This window comes from Phytophthora cinnamomi, assembly GCF_018691715.1.
Source record: "Phytophthora cinnamomi strain GKB4 chromosome Unknown Contig33, whole genome shotgun sequence".
Lineage (NCBI taxonomy): Eukaryota > Oomycota > Peronosporomycetes > Peronosporales > Peronosporaceae > Phytophthora > Phytophthora cinnamomi.
Window position 1 is genome coordinate 697,594 of NW_027150966.1, and position 14,771 is coordinate 712,364.

General features: G+C 52.8%; 8 protein-coding genes across 8 annotated transcripts; 3 read left to right on the top strand and 5 right to left on the bottom strand.

Annotated features, from left to right (window-relative positions):
* Nucleotides 1-148: 148 nt before the first annotated feature.
* IUM83_04369 (putative peroxisomal acyl-coenzyme A oxidase) lies at nucleotides 149-1,802 on the bottom strand (the record flags this gene model as incomplete). The annotated part of the gene is made up of 6 exons (XM_067928446.1): nucleotides 149-244; nucleotides 316-323; nucleotides 408-441; nucleotides 524-672; nucleotides 752-980; nucleotides 1,068-1,802. 6 exons carry the CDS (start codon nucleotides 1,800-1,802, stop codon nucleotides 149-151), a joined length of 1,251 nt encoding a protein of 416 aa, XP_067792683.1.
* Nucleotides 1,803-2,332: 530 nt separating this feature from the next.
* On the bottom strand, nucleotides 2,333-4,120 carry IUM83_04370 (CMGC/CDKL protein kinase; the record flags this gene model as incomplete). Its single annotated transcript, XM_067928447.1, has 2 exons — nucleotides 2,333-3,142; nucleotides 3,215-4,120. The coding sequence occupies 2 exons, from the start codon at nucleotides 4,118-4,120 to the stop codon at nucleotides 2,333-2,335; spliced, it is 1,716 nt and encodes a 571-aa protein (XP_067792858.1).
* A 1,168-nt stretch (nucleotides 4,121-5,288) lies between these two features.
* On the bottom strand, nucleotides 5,289-7,232 carry IUM83_04371 (uncharacterized protein; the record flags this gene model as incomplete). Its single annotated transcript, XM_067928448.1, has 6 exons — nucleotides 5,289-5,304; nucleotides 5,381-5,541; nucleotides 5,605-5,630; nucleotides 5,713-5,776; nucleotides 6,039-6,320; nucleotides 6,576-7,232. 6 exons carry the CDS (start codon nucleotides 7,230-7,232, stop codon nucleotides 5,289-5,291), a joined length of 1,206 nt encoding a protein of 401 aa, XP_067792859.1.
* Nucleotides 7,233-7,343: 111 nt separating this feature from the next.
* Nucleotides 7,344-7,873, top strand: IUM83_04372 (Conserved alpha-helical protein; the record flags this gene model as incomplete). Its single annotated transcript, XM_067928449.1, has 3 exons — nucleotides 7,344-7,574; nucleotides 7,666-7,770; nucleotides 7,850-7,873. 3 exons carry the CDS (start codon nucleotides 7,344-7,346, stop codon nucleotides 7,871-7,873), a joined length of 360 nt encoding a protein of 119 aa, XP_067792860.1.
* A 190-nt stretch (nucleotides 7,874-8,063) lies between these two features.
* On the bottom strand, nucleotides 8,064-10,856 carry IUM83_04373 (uncharacterized protein; the record flags this gene model as incomplete). Its single annotated transcript, XM_067928450.1, has 2 exons — nucleotides 8,064-9,140; nucleotides 9,237-10,856. The coding sequence occupies 2 exons, from the start codon at nucleotides 10,854-10,856 to the stop codon at nucleotides 8,064-8,066; spliced, it is 2,697 nt and encodes an 898-aa protein (XP_067792781.1).
* Nucleotides 10,857-11,126: 270 nt separating this feature from the next.
* IUM83_04374 (WD40 repeat-like protein) lies at nucleotides 11,127-12,411 on the top strand (the record flags this gene model as incomplete). Its single annotated transcript, XM_067928451.1, has 5 exons — nucleotides 11,127-11,294; nucleotides 11,373-11,792; nucleotides 11,859-11,911; nucleotides 12,002-12,088; nucleotides 12,162-12,411. The coding sequence occupies 5 exons, from the start codon at nucleotides 11,127-11,129 to the stop codon at nucleotides 12,409-12,411; spliced, it is 978 nt and encodes a 325-aa protein (XP_067792854.1).
* Nucleotides 12,412-12,504: 93 nt separating this feature from the next.
* IUM83_04375 (putative G-alpha GTPase interaction protein, contains GoLoco domain) lies at nucleotides 12,505-13,890 on the bottom strand (the record flags this gene model as incomplete). The annotated part of the gene is made up of 4 exons (XM_067928452.1): nucleotides 12,505-13,231; nucleotides 13,304-13,584; nucleotides 13,663-13,765; nucleotides 13,829-13,890. The coding sequence occupies 4 exons, from the start codon at nucleotides 13,888-13,890 to the stop codon at nucleotides 12,505-12,507; spliced, it is 1,173 nt and encodes a 390-aa protein (XP_067792855.1).
* A 184-nt stretch (nucleotides 13,891-14,074) lies between these two features.
* On the top strand, nucleotides 14,075-14,729 carry IUM83_04376 (augmenter of liver regeneration; the record flags this gene model as incomplete). Its single annotated transcript, XM_067928453.1, has 3 exons — nucleotides 14,075-14,245; nucleotides 14,326-14,474; nucleotides 14,546-14,729. 3 exons carry the CDS (start codon nucleotides 14,075-14,077, stop codon nucleotides 14,727-14,729), a joined length of 504 nt encoding a protein of 167 aa, XP_067792856.1.
* Between the last annotated feature and the right edge of the window lie 42 nt (nucleotides 14,730-14,771).

Genomic DNA, 14,771 nt, shown 5'->3' on the forward strand with positions numbered 1-14,771 from the left:
CGACAACTTGTCAATGTTTGCCAGGAAAGCCATGGGCTCAGGCGCCCTGCCCGTCTTCTTATACGACGTCAATATCTTCAACAGAGCTCGAGCGGTCTTCAATATATACACAGATGCAGCAGTAGTGTTAGTCTGTTCCATTCGATGCTTACACGAAATACTCATTTGCAACACGAACCTGAACGGAAAGGACCAAGTTGTCGCCTTCCGTAGTGACAGTCTGCACGGCATCGCCCAGCAAGATCTATAAAAGAAGAAATCATTCAGTCAATACATTCGAAGTCGTTAAAATTGCGTCCCGTGCATAATACGAACCGGCAAACCTGCGCAACAACAACAAACGCAATGTTATCGTGAGAAGTCCGCAAGAACGCGAATCTCGATATCAAAATGCAATGCTAGCTTACCGCTTGAAAGTAGGTAACCGTGGCCACCACAAGCCTGAAATACAAATGAATCAACACAACGGCAGCGTTAGCTGTGCAACGAAGCAAGGCAACCAACAGTAGAAACAACACAGTACCCGACGAGCCGTTTCGATGCCGGCAGTGGCAAGATCCGTCGTAAGAACCTTCAATCCGCAGCTCATGACATGACCAACGGTGAGCAGACTCACATCCCCGCGCTTCGTCTGGTCTGAGAGTGAAGCCGCAAACTCATCCACGCGGTTTCCTGTGGACACAACAGCAAAACCCGATAGTTAGCATCATGCGCAACACACGATCACCCCCGTATTCACCGAAGCTCCTACCGGTCAGCACGATAGCATACGCCGCAGCAAGCAACGGGAACAAACGGTACTGCTGCGTCTGGTAGTCCAACACGCTCAGCTCTTCCTTCGACTTCGGGTTGTTGGCATCGTACCCTTGTTGGCGAACGGCCGAGTAGCGAATAGTGATGGTACACGCCTTCGCCAGATTGATACCGGCAGAGCGGATGAAGACCATACGCGTCTGCAGCATAGTGAAGTACAGCACCTCCTGCGGAACACCCGAGTTCTTCAAATACTTCCCCTCTCGAGTGACCGTCGCGAATCTCATCCCCATATTTTGACGTGGAATGCGAACCCGGTTGAACTTGCAGTATCCGTTGTCCACGTTGTTGAAGCCGATCTTCGGACCAATGTCGCCCAACGTCACCCCGGGCATCGCGTCGTGCGTATCCAAGTCACGAAGCTGCACCATGAAGTTGTGCACGCCGTAGTCCTTGCCCCCAAGCAACAGTCTCGCATACACCACTCCGAAGTTGGCCGTGCGAGCCAGTGCACCCGGCCACCACTTCATCGACGTCAGAGTGGGCGAGTGGATCTCGAACTCGTCGGTGGCGGGGATGTACGTGGCGGTGGTCTCGAGTCCTCGCACGTTGGATCCGTGGCCGAGCTCCGTCTGGGCGTAGCATCCGATCATGCGCCACTGCTTGGCCATGTCCATCCACCGCGTCTGCTGCTCGTCGGTGAAGAGCAGTCCCAGGTTCTTGATGAACATGAGCGTGTGCAGCGTCGTGGATGCCGAGCAGCTCGTGATGCCCTGGAAGATGAGGCGCAGCTGCTCCGTGTCCTCGTCGCTGAGCTTGTTGCGGCGCGCGATGATCTCCACCCTGGCCGACATCTGCATGGCGCGCTTGTACTGCTCGCCGCGAGTCAGGTAGTTCATCTTCTCGTGGTTGAAAACGGGGTCTTGGACCAGCAACTGCTCCAGGCGCTCGAGCCTCTCCACGTTGTTCTTGCTCTTGTGCAGCACGAAGGCCAGCTCGCGCGAGGGGACGGGGCTGCCGCTGCGTTCGGTGTCGAGGCGAGACGACATGGTGGCGGTGGACGGGAGACTTGGGAGCTACTCGGTCGATCCGGAAATGGCAGCGCGCAGGCTTCAACGGCGCAGCAGCTTGTTGAGTTGACAAAATAGCGGCTGACATGGATCTGCGACTTGTGAGAGGTTTTAGTGCTCGCGCTACCGCATAATCGAAGTCATAAAGCGTCCACGGAGGTTGTGGTTATAATTGTTGTGTTAAGTATAGTTTGGCTTGAAATTGCTGATAGTGAAAGTTACTGTGGTTGGCTAATATCATTATGATACATGTGAGAATAATGACATCGACGATGCGGTACTGCAAGTGTCGAGTGCTGGAGGGAGGCCATATTGAAGCTCTCCATAGCCATCCTGGCTACGTGGAAATGCGGTGGCCTTCCCGGCGGAAACAATGTTACATGTTGAAGGCTGGACATCGATGTTGGTGCTGACGTGGATGGCGGGCCTTGATGCCAAGCATCTTCAGGCGATTGAAAATGGAAATAGTCTATGGTTGATTGACAAAAGTACGAACTGGACTACACTGCTCAGTTGAACTCCAGCAACTCCTGCGCGTCCAGGGTGCGTTCTCGGAGCTTCTTGGACGACTTCTTTGAGTAAGTGGACCGTGAATAAACCGGGTAGTTGTAGACACTGGCCAACCCACTTTCCTCGTCTTCGTCGCCTGCTACACTCTTGGCACTGTAACTGATATTGCCGGCTGGGTTGCATCCAGTAGAAGGGGAGGAAATCACTACCGAGCTTGGTAAGTCGCCGAGACCATCATGCAAGCCACCACCTAGCTGCGGCAGGTAGCGCGGCAAGGTTTGCTGTGATAGCAAGACTTGTCGCGATACAGGCCGGACCATAGCGATGCCGACGCCCGAAGGCAACCCTACATTTGTCGAGGACACAGGGTCGCCGCTGTACGGTGTCTTCTTTTTGCTGCCACCACCACTTGTAGGCTTCGGAAGGTGGTTTCCACCTTTCTTACGGCTCTTGCGGCGCCCACTTAAAGTGCTCATCGGCCCACCATCGTCGTCCTTGGGCGCGGCACATTCACTTGGCTGCCATAGTGCAGCGACCGACACACCCGCAATGTCTTCTATCGAGTCGGTCATCTTTCTTAAGCTGCTGCTGCTCGTTGAGTGCCCGCTACCACCCCTTTCATCCTTTCGACTTCGTCTACTTCCAGATCGACGCTTGTCTTTAGAAAGCGGTGGGTTTTTCTCCTCTGCTTTTGCTACCCCACGACTGGACATCCAACACTTGCTACGTCCAGTTTCGTAAGGATCTAAAGGCCAACGAGAAGCTCCAGAAGTGATATCGTCGTCCATTGTTGTCGATCCCGTCAGCTTCTCGCCCAAGTTAAGTTGCAAGGGTTTGAATTCGGGCCCCGAGCTTGTTGTAGCCGCGACACTAGGTTCTACAGAGGTGGAATAGGACAATCCCTCGAAGTAGGGGTGTTTCAGACATTCTTCACTCGTGAACCGGTCTTCGGGACACAACTGAATCGCACCCTCTAGAAAGCTAATGGCCTTCTTAGACACCCGCCCGCAGTACCGCCGAGACAACGTTTCAGGGACTTTAACTTCGGGAATTTTCAGCCCAGAGAAGCGAGGGTTTGTTGCAAACAACTCCATGTGTCGTTTCTGGAGTGGGCCAAGCATTTTTTGGATCAAGTATAACTGGTCAATTTCACTTTCTCCAGGAAACATGGGCTGGCCCTCAATGAGTTCTCCCATAATGCACCCAATGGCCCAGATATCCACAGATCTGGAGTATTTGGTATCCCCAAGCAATAGTTCTGGAGCTCGATACCACCGTGTTGCAACATATTCAGTCAAATCACAAACATTCCCATTGCTAGGAAGTGAACGCGCAAAACCGAAGTCACACAGACGCAATGAATGTTCACCATTGGACGTGTTCACGAGCAAATTTTCAGGTTTGATGTCGCGGTGCACCACATTATTGGTGTGGCAGTAATGAATTGCACAACACAGCTGAAATATGTACGAGCGCACGAGGTCGCTGTCGACACCGTTTGGTTTGTCCTCTAATACCTCCAGTAGATTCTTTTCAACATACTCGAACACAAGGTACAGCCGACCTTTTCGCCGGAACGCCTCCTTCAGTGCAACAATATTGCCGTGCTTGAGAAAGCGCAGCATCTTCACTTCACGCAATGTCGTCTTGCGCACCATGGGGTCGTCGTCCTCGTTCTCTTTGAACTTTTTGATAGCTACCGTCTCGTTGGTCTCTTTGTTGTGGCACTTGAGCACTACGCCATAGGCACCCTCTCCGATCACGCCGAGCACTTCGTACTTGTTCATTGCGGCAGCTACCTCCTTCCGCAACTTGAACCAAACGAAAGCCTAAGCAAGTTACGATCCATAGCGCTGCTGTCACTCAGCAACATCGTTTTTAGAACGCAAAAATAACACGCACGAAATGGTTGGGTCCGTTTCAGCATCAGCCTCGTACTTCAAGTCGCAGAAAACCTCGACTAACCCGACCGATTTTAGGTAGACTCCTCCCTCGTTCAAGTCTGGATATATATTTGACACTGGCAATCAGATCAGGATGTTCCAGCTGATGAAAGTGTTTGCTGGTCTTAACCTCCTCGAGAAAATTCTCAATCCATTCTCCGCTTCTTCTCATCACCGTCGTGCAGCGATTCTACGCTCATGCTCCTTTTCCTTTGCTTGCGCTCTGGGACCCACTCCAAACCTTGCGCCGTCGCTATTTTCCAGCTGGAATACTTTGCGACGGCTGACTCCCACCTTCGTTGCCGATAGAGATTAAAATGCTCACACACGAGTGCAAATAAACTATCATGCGGATCGTTCGGATCCCGTGGGGGGAGAGGTCGAGGACTCGGTTGAGGGCCTGGTACTGGGGGCGGAGGGCATGGAATCCTTAGCATGCCCTTCCTTTTTTTATCATGATGCTCCAGGGTCTTCGAGAGTTGTGCGATCGTAGCATTTGCCTTAACCTTGCTGTCTAATTCGCCCACAGACGCCTTAATACAGTGCCCGTCGGTTAGTGTCGTGGTAAAGTACAACTTGTACGCGGGATTCCCATGCAAGGTATTGGCCTTCACTGACAAGCGGATATGCGGAGAGGAGTGTGCTGCTCCCACACCATCACTCCGTTCCTCTGTTTGCCCTTGCACATTCCCAGCACTTCTCTTGGAAGTAGTCCGTGCCACTTCAACACTCTGCTTCGATATATTCCTTGTCACTCTAGCACTCTGTCTAGATGTAGCCTGTGCCGCTCCATCACTCTGCTTGGATGTGCTCCGTGCCGCGTCAACGTTTGGTCCCCTTCGAATTGCACCAGTTGAGGTGAAAAAGGGAACGGAAATAGCACTTCGGATCCATTCCTCCAGGTCACTTCGATACGCTTCCGTGTCGAAATCTCGCGGCTGTATCGATACAAACTCGTCGAATATCATAGCTGTTATCGTCTCCAGCAGTGTGTCTATCTTGTCCACAGTATCTAATGGAAAGTAGGCCTGGAAGAGCCGCCAGTTGAAGCCAATAAGAAGCTCTCTCGCGAAAGCTTGTACAGTCGTTTTTGTTGGGGGACACAAAGCTTGTTGCTGCACTGCAGAATCTTCGACCAGCTGCGCCATGTATTCTTCGATAACAATACTAGCGGCAACAGCAGCAGAGTCTTCGAATGTCCCAATAAGCTCCCCCACATTCGATGCTTTGATGCTTGCCATATACACAAAGAAGTCCACCAGATCCTGTATTCATAACAAATTAGATCTGCGCCATTCGTCAAACCTCTAACCGCATATGAAACGTACGTCGGGTGGCATCGTCGCATTCCGGTCTGAATTACACAATTTCACGTTTAAAAACAATCAATATCATGCATCATGCAGCCATGATAACACTTATAATGCCCAACGTACCAATTTCATATGCGAAGTTATCCAGTCCACGACAGATTTCGTGCATCATCGCATCACTCGAGAACTATTATCACAAAGAGCTATGTCGTTAGTTAAACAATGTTGGAGGAGCAACGACCTTGTTTTTGAAAATGAGCACTTGCCGCGGCATTGTTTCTCCGGGTAATGTACCCACTCCGCGGCTCAATAGCTTCCAGCAGAGAGCACCCCTCAGATCGATTCAAAGGGTGATAGGTAGCTGGATTGTAGACAGGATCAACCAGTTTCCTGATCATCGTCCGCGGAAGCACACTCTCAGTACTGGGTAGTAAAGTTTCTGTGCCTACTCCATCGTCCACTCCATCATCTAAATCATCTTCCAAACCTTCGTCACCAAGAAACGTCGAGATCTTCTTGATGCGATAAATATTGTCACTCGACGGGAATCCAGTACCCCTCTTAATGCGCCGCACGCGCTGAATTTCCTCTAAAGTTTTCTCCTCTTTTTTCTTGGTAGCAGAAGCACCTCCATGTCGGTTCGCAAGTACGAAGCAATTGCAAGCAGCATCTTCTTCTTCTTCCGTCAGTTCCGTTTCAAGTTCAGGGTGCCGTTTAGTCCATAGCACTTTCTGGTGCAGGACACAGCGACAATGGCTGAACCCCTGCGGCTGTCGACAGCCATGACATAGTTTACAACGCGCCGTGGGGTCAAACAGAATACAGCTGCATGCGCGAGACTCCTGGCATAAAGCACGACGCTGGCGTCCTGGTAGTCCACAGACACAGTGGAGCTCCATGCACCTGCTGCAGGACGCGCAAGCTTCAGAGCTGGAGCACCCGCAGCGTGGGTGAGACCTAGGTTCCGGTTTGCGTCCTAAAGGCACCCTAGCCTTCTTCTTTCGGCGCACGCGTGTGGCTTCCAGGTCAATCTTGTGGCGCCTGATGTATCTGGCCAAGTACCTCATGCGCTCTGGACCGGGGCTCCTGGACAAAAACTGCTCCAGGTCCATGCCATCAGGCAGCGCGAATTTGTTCGGTACCGGGACCTTCGTTCGCGGCGTCGGGTCCAGTCCTTGCTGCTCTCTTAACTTATTCACATATTCATACCGTTCTTCGGCCCCCATTTTCGCGTATACACACGGGTTAAAGCCTTTGGGCCACACGTGACCATTCTTGACCTTTGGCTTCTGGGGCTTTTCTTCGAGCTTCTCCTTCTCGGCTGCAAGCACCTGAGCAGCTTCGTCCATCTCAGGCGTGACCCAAGGTCGACTGACGATGGGTTGTACGACTTTCTCCTTCGGTGGCTTGAGCTTCGCCTTCTCGCGCTGCCTGAAGCCTTCCACGTACTGCCTGCGCGCCTTGCCGGGCTTCCTGGCGAAGTACTTCTTCATGTTGATGCCCTTCGGGAACACGAAGCGCTTCTTGGCGCGCTTCTTCTTCTGAGTCGCTGCATCGGCCCCTGTTGTCTGCGGGTCGGTCGCTGTCGTCGGCGGATCGACCGGCGCCGCAGTAGCCGTCGGCGCAGGAGCTTCGGGCTCCATTCGTGCCAAAAGAGGAATGCTGAAAAACAAAACAAAATATAATTGTGGTGTGTGACACACAAATAATTCATTGAGAATCGGGACAAAAAGCTCAATTTCTTTTGCAGAGAAATGGAGAACGTCAAGCGAGGCAAGCTCAAGCTCAAGCTCAAGAACGGCAGCAAGCTCAAGGTGTCGTCCAAGCACAAGCACAAGAAGAGCAAGAAGAAGAGCTCCAAACGTCGTGAGGAGGACGCTGAAGAGCAGCGGCACGATGCGCGAGACGGGAGCGACGACGCGGAGATCGACACGGACGACATGACCCCGGCCCAACGTCGCCACGCCAAGCACCAGAAGAAGAGGGTGCGCCCACGGCTACTCAATGATCAAAAGGCTGCTGCTTGATGTAGGCTCAGCATAGACTAATGTTGTGGTGGTGGTGGTGTGTTATCAGGAACAAGAGGCGATCGAGAAGGCGGCGTCCAAGACGTACCGAGAGCGCATCGAGGAGCTCAACCAGTACCTAGGCAATCTCACGGAGCACCACGACGTGCCTCGCGTAAGTTGGAGCTGCTGCCTTTGCATCCACGTAGAAGGTTCTTGCTAACTTTTCTGGTTTGTATATGTAACTTGTACAGGTGTCAGCTGCTGGCAACGGTTAAGGTGTCGCTCCTTGGACGCCAACGTTGGCTCTGTTCACCTGCATCGGTTGGTCAAGGAACTAAGCTCACGCAGAACCGGGCGACAAGAGTCGTGTTTTATCCAGCTTATACATTCAATTTTACCCTTACTGCTGCGCTGCGTCTTGCCGCAGACTTCATATGTGTCCATTGTTTATTTTCATGAGACTTACTACTCATCGTCGTTGCCATCATCCGCCGCGAGTTTGTCGTACGCGATACATTGCTGATTGGTCGACCAGTTGCGCTGTCGAGGATCACCGCACGAGAAATACAACTCACACAGATGCGTACTTGTGCTGTGGCAACCCATAGGGGATGACTTTTTGCACCGAATTTCCTGAACTAAGCCACCCAGCTCATCCACTTGCGGGACGATGTCTTTCCTCGGCTTCATAGTCAGCACGTAGTCGCGAACGTCCTGAGAGGTTATGCCGAAGCGCCCCAGTGAATACAGCAAACCGGGCCCCGAAAACGACACTGCGCTCGTTTTGGTCTTGGCACCAATCATGGCGGCAATAGCGCCTCCTAGACTGTGCCCCGTGATCACAAGGTTGTTCCCGACGCGAGCACGAGTATCTACAGCGTGGTTAAGCAGATCCGTGAACACTGGTGATGGCATTATACTTGCAATCAGCCGCATCGACAACATATTCACGACGAAAGCACGAGGTAGCTGCTTGAGGAACGGCACAAAGACATTCGCTGCCTGCATAATGCAAATGCCGAACCAAAAGTGCATATCCTCGAGGGCATCGGTGGCAGAGGCAGTACCACGCACAGTGATAACCGTCATATTGATGGTCGGGAAATAAAGCTCCATCCACTGTTGCCCGTCAGTGCTCTCATTATTACGCGCGACATATTCCCAGTTCTCCAGCTCGGTACCGTTAAATCGGTTCTCAAGTGCAGACTTTTGGATGTCGGTGGTAATACCATACGCAGCATCAGCCATCAATGCCAAGTCGAGCACGGAAAGACCTTGGTAGCTTATACTACAAGCTGCGTATTCAGACGTGTCATCAAAAGTAATCACCTTGCCGTTAATAGTGATTGAGGCCGATACACCATGCGTGGTTTCCAATTCACTTGACACCAGCGCAGTAGAGTTGTCGAACGCACCGAGTTTGAATCCACCGGCAGACACAACCGTACCAATAATGAATGAGGAAGAAAAGAAAACGAGCGACACAAACACAAATCCCGAAATGAACTTCCGGAATGCGCGACCGAAAATCTGAGGAAATCGCTTTTGGGTGACTGAGCTCAGGGCAATAAGACACACACCCATGATAGGCCAACCAATAAAAAATGACTCCAACGATAGTAGAGCAGACCCAATCACCAACGCGAGCAGAATCACAGCCCGCACATTAAGCGACAAATTATGCCACGGGTTGCGCGATCGTACCCAAGCTCGAAATTCTTGAATTTGCTGGAGGCGTGAGGCATACACGGTTGTAGCGTTGGGTCGCCCTGCATCCGCAGCAGCATCTGCCCCAGCGCGAACAGTAGTTGACGATATATATTCAGATGTTGCAATCGGGATGGTGACCTCGTCAGCAGGCGTCTTCACACGTTTTTTCCTATCTTTGTTTGTTTTGTTGAAACAACACCAGCGTGTGGGATGTACCGCCACTCCCACGTGATGCACAAAGCGAAAGCCAACATCCAAAAGCCATAGGTGCTCCGAACGCTTTTTACGTTCAAGAGCACTCACCGCGCGGCGCATGATACGTCTCCGGCGGCGATAATTGCTGACAATTACACGCATCTTCTTGTTTCGGCTGCTCCAGAAATGTGCTATCATCCAAAGCACCAAGTACCCACTGACAATCCAAAACCCCATCTGCACATACGCCAAGAACGCGTCCGACATTGACCACGACGTCACAAACTTTAAAACCATAGAAGCTGCTGTCACAACCTCGAATAGCACAGGGCACACGATGTCCACGATGACGAATGTAGATAGGTCGATGGCTGGACCTTCATCCTTAACCTTCTTGATGAGCAACGTAGTCTTCACCGCGGCTCGAATTCGCTTCCAGCGATTACGCGCTCTAGTTTTCGGGTCCTCTTCATCCACAGGAGCAAGCTTTGCTGCACAAGCTTCCGCCTCCTCTGCAACCGCCTGCTTCCTCTCATCTTCTGCCTTTTTGCGCTCCCACGCTTCATCCTCCTCCTCCTTGTCATCATCCAAGAACGGGTCGTCTTTGGCAGTCAGCAGTATGGACCCTCTAGGTTGCAGTTTTCCACCAGGAAGCACACTCGTCCGACTTCTCCGCAGCTCGTCGCTGCCGCCACCACCATTTGTTTGCAACGCACTGTCATCAGCTGGTTGGTCGTCCGGCTCGTCGGGCTCCACCAGCTCTGTGCGATGGCGAATGTAGTGAATCACCACGGCCAGAGCCAACCGGAAGTTCGGCAGCGAGCCGTCGGACTTGTTGAGTGCATCGAGAAAGAGTCGCGACGCCTCCTCGAAGATGTAGGACAGGAAGAAGAGCACCACGGGCAGCAGCACCAGCGAGATCACCGCTCGCACAGAGTAGTACTCGTCGTACTTGGCGCTCGGCAGGAAGATGGCGAAGAAAATCTCCATCAGCAGCGTGAAGGAGAACATGAGCACCATCATGACCACCAGAAACGACAGGTAGCCGAAGCGCACTTGGCACAGCGTGCGGTAGAAGCGCCACTTGCCGGACGCCTCGCTGTAGGCGTGCAGCTCCTCCTCGCGGCCCTCGGCCGTGGCCAGCACGCGGTCTTTCTGCTTGTAAGCGTCCATCAGGCGGTCTGAGTAGCCCAGGGCGGCGTCACGCAGCATGACGTTGCGGCGCGGGGTGCTGGACGTCGCATCGAAGTGGTGGAGCGGGTGCGTCGTGTCCACCGAGACGGAGGACGACCGGCCCAAGCGGTCGGCCTCGAGAATGGGCACGTCTCCGCCTCGGCCCGGTCGTTGCGCCATGCCCTGAGTTGCTGCTGCTCGACGGTTCAAATAGCGGAGTGGCGACGTCAATCGTCAAGCCCATGCCTTTTCCCGCGACTGGTACAATCACACCCGCGGTATCCGATCGACGCTGTTATCCTCTCCATTTGTATCACAAGTGCGAAGTATAGAACTAGCTCTCTTGGACTGCATATCACCTTTTTTATATTTGTTTGCAATTATTTCCTGGCAAAAACGATGCGCGCCACACCAGCTTCACCTCATTTCCTAAGCGGACGACGATCAACCATGGCGCTGCGGGGCGAGAGCGCGCCGCGGGGCAAGGCGGCGTACGTGCAGCTGCCGGAGCTGGACGGCCACTCGCGCAAGGTCTATGCGCTGGGCTTCAACTGCGACGGCTCCATGCTGGCGTCGGGCTCGAACGACCGCAGCATCCGCATCTGGGACCCCGTCACCGTACGCCGAGAAACCTTTGAGCTTGTCATCCATGGCTCATTTTCACTGATATTTACCCATTTGCTGCCCATACTTTAGGAGCGGGAGCTGATGGATCTGCGCGGCCACTCGGACTCGATCCTGTCGCTGGCCTGGGACCCCACGACGCCGCACCGCTTGGCCAGCACGGGCTCCGACAAGACGGTGCGCTTCTGGGACGCCAAGACCGGCCGCATCGTCAACAGCGTCTCGCTGCCCAGCGATGCCGTCAACATTGCCTACAGCCACGATGCAAAGTATGTGGTGGTGGGCAATCTGGACTGCATCACGCTTATCGACACGCGCAAGGCGCGCGTGGTGCGGCGTGTGGTGAACCCGTTTGAGTCCTACGAGATGCAGTTCAGCAAGACCGGCTTCCTTTTCGTGGCAGCAGGTCACGCTGCTGGCTTCGGCACGTTCGAGATCATGCGGGTTGTTACCGAGAAGAAGGGCAATCCCAATCTTGAAAGCGCCCACAAGGTAATACAAATGCAGGAGGTTGCGATATGTTGGGACTCATAGTGAATTCTGGTGGTGCGAGTGTAGGTCCTGGCACACGCAGGAAGCTGCGTCTGTTTGGACTTCCACCCATCTGGAAGGTAAGGATCACGTGACTTCCTCCTGTGGCCTTTGTTAGTAGCAGTCTTGAATGAGTGTTAATTCTCGCGATTGTGCCTGAATATTTTCAGATATTTGGCTCTGGGCGGCCTGGACTCGCTTGTTAGTGTTTGGGACTTGGAGGAGCTGTACTGCGTTAAAACATTTGTGGTCACAACGTACGTACTTGGGTTTCAACCAGAGGTCGAGACAAACGATCGCTTACTCACCAGCATTGTTTTGAAATCGCAGATCGAGCATTAGGTCTGTACGATTTAGCCACGACGGGAAGTACATTGCGATTGGAATGGATGACCCCAATCTGGTTGTGGTGGACGTGGAAAGCGGCGAGAAGGTCGTGAACCTTCAACTTCAAAACAACCTGCAGTACTTGAGCTGGCATCCGAGCAAGAACTTGTTGGCATACGTCGGCGACAAGGCTTCAAGTGACAAGAACTCTAACCGCGACGGAGTCATCAAGATGATCGAGATGAAGGAGTAGTTCGTGCTGTTTACAACGCAAACAGCAAAGCCACGATAGTTACCCCAACGAAAAGAAGAAAGAAAAATATATCATCGATAAAGCATGTTATTCTCAACTCGTAGTTGAAGGCAACAAGGAACTTGTGAGCTGGTGCACATAACCCTGCATTTGCAAGCGTGCTCGGGCGACTCCTAAATAGCAGCTACACTGCTTCACGGTACCGACATCTCCCTGTTCTTGTGCTAGTCGATGAGCTTGGTCGAATGCACGCTCCGCTTTTTCGTATTCCGCTTGCCGACTTGCAAGATGCCCAAGCTGAATCCATGCAAAGGTCTCTGCAGGACGATCGTTGACTGATTGAATAAGTTGTAGGTGTTGATTCATGCACGCAACAGCAGTCTCCAAGTCGTTCTGGCGACTTGCCAACAGTCCGAGGTTGCCAACTGCGAGACTTTGACCGTACGCGCTGTTAAGCTGGATGGCTAACCGAAGTGCCTCCTGGTAGTAGTGAGCAGCTTCATTGGGTCGGTCAAGGGAGCCGAATGTGAGTCCCAAATTCAGGTGGGAGACGAATTTGCCAGCATCATCAGCGACCTCGAGGTGCTTCTGGTGGTACACGATTGCATTCTGTAGGCTTTTGTTTTGAGGATCAACGAACTTCCCTGTGTAACTGTAATCTTTCGTTGAAGATGACAGGAGTTGGTAATTCACGCCAATGCAGTTGGCAGCCAATCCCATAAACAGTTTGTTCTCCGTGCTTTCGCTAATTGAGAGCACCAGTAGGTAGCAGTCGATGGCCTTGAAGTAGTCTTCAACGTTATCGTGAAGGATGCCGAGACTACGGAACAGATGAACACATCATAGCATTACGTCTCAAGTCAAAGCAATCTAATGATAAACGCAGCCTTACCACAAGTATGCAGTACACTCTGCATCGTGACGCCCCGCACGCTTGCTTGATTCAGCCAACATGGAGTACTCCTTGATGAGTTTGGCCGATACAGCGCGACCGCGGTCTTTCAACTTTTGCGAAGAGCAACAGCTCAGCTTAGCCTCGATCTCCAATCCGTTGTCAAACGACGAGCGAATATGTGTCTTCAGTTTTCGCAGGGCAGTTGCGTGAGGCGAGAATACTGTCTTCTGGATACGTTCCTCCCGTGTCTGCGGAAAGTCTCTTGCAGGTGTTTTGATCTAGTGGGTTGTCCAAACACAAGATCAGCGTCAATGCTAGCCTCTGGAACGTATTAGCGGAGACACAACTGCACGTACGCTCTCGGGGGCATCGATTCGCTGCGGAAGATCTAGTTGCGGCGTAGCCTCAGCGAGCTGTGTACCTTCTCGTGAGTTGACCGTCGTCACATTCGAGTTAATGCTGCAGCAACGTCACAAAAGCGTCAGAAACTAGAGCACTCCCAGCGCAACACGCGCCACGTACAAAGCATCGAAGCCGCGATTGAGAGGCGACTTGGGCGGAGAGCGCGTAGGTGACCTCGCCATTTGCGCTACGGAGCAAGAAAGTGAAGCGACGCCCAGCAAACCGTTTCTGAAGTTGAAGTTGTCCACATTTCTGATTCGTCTGATTCTACTCCAAACGTCGACGCTGATTGGCCAGATGATTCCGTGTCATTGTTGCGCCTCTCATTTTGCGTTCCGTATCTGGCTGAAGGTGGAGGGAGTATCGATGGTGGCGACCAAGAGCGACCCGAACTGCGTGGAGCCGGCGTGCGCCGACAAGATGGACTTCTTCAAGAGCTCCATAGGCAAGAAGACCAAGAAGCCGGCTGCGCATCCCAAGCCAGCCACAGACTGCCCGCTCGACCGCCAGGAGCTGGGCAACGCTACTTGGGGGCTGGTGCGTGCGCGCTTTTGACAGAGATAGGATCAACCTCCAGTAGCCTTACCATTGCTGGATGCTTTTACACACACTTACAGCTCCACTCGATGGGCATTTACTACCCGGACAAGCCGTCGCCGGAGTACCAGGCCAAGGCCAAGACGTTCATTGAGGCGCTGGCGCTCATGTACCCGTGCGTACACTGCGCTGACGATTTCCAAAAGGAGATTGCCAAGTCCCCGCCACGGTAAGCGTCGGAGACATTTCTTTTGCGGTGGAGTTGGTGCGTAGCGTCTAATGCTAGTGAAAATGTTGTAGTGTGGAGTCGCGTACGACGTTTTCCATGTGGCTGTGCGAGCAACACAACATCGTGAACCGCAAGATCCACAAACCTCTGTTCGAGTGCACAATGGAAAAGCTGGAGGAGCGATGGCGGAAGGGCAAGCCGTCGTGTTGGGGCGAGGATGGCGATGAGGAATCCGCCCAGGAGGCTTTGGGCTGAAGTACTGGTGTCCGAGCTGATTTTGCTCGGGCAGCGAAGCGT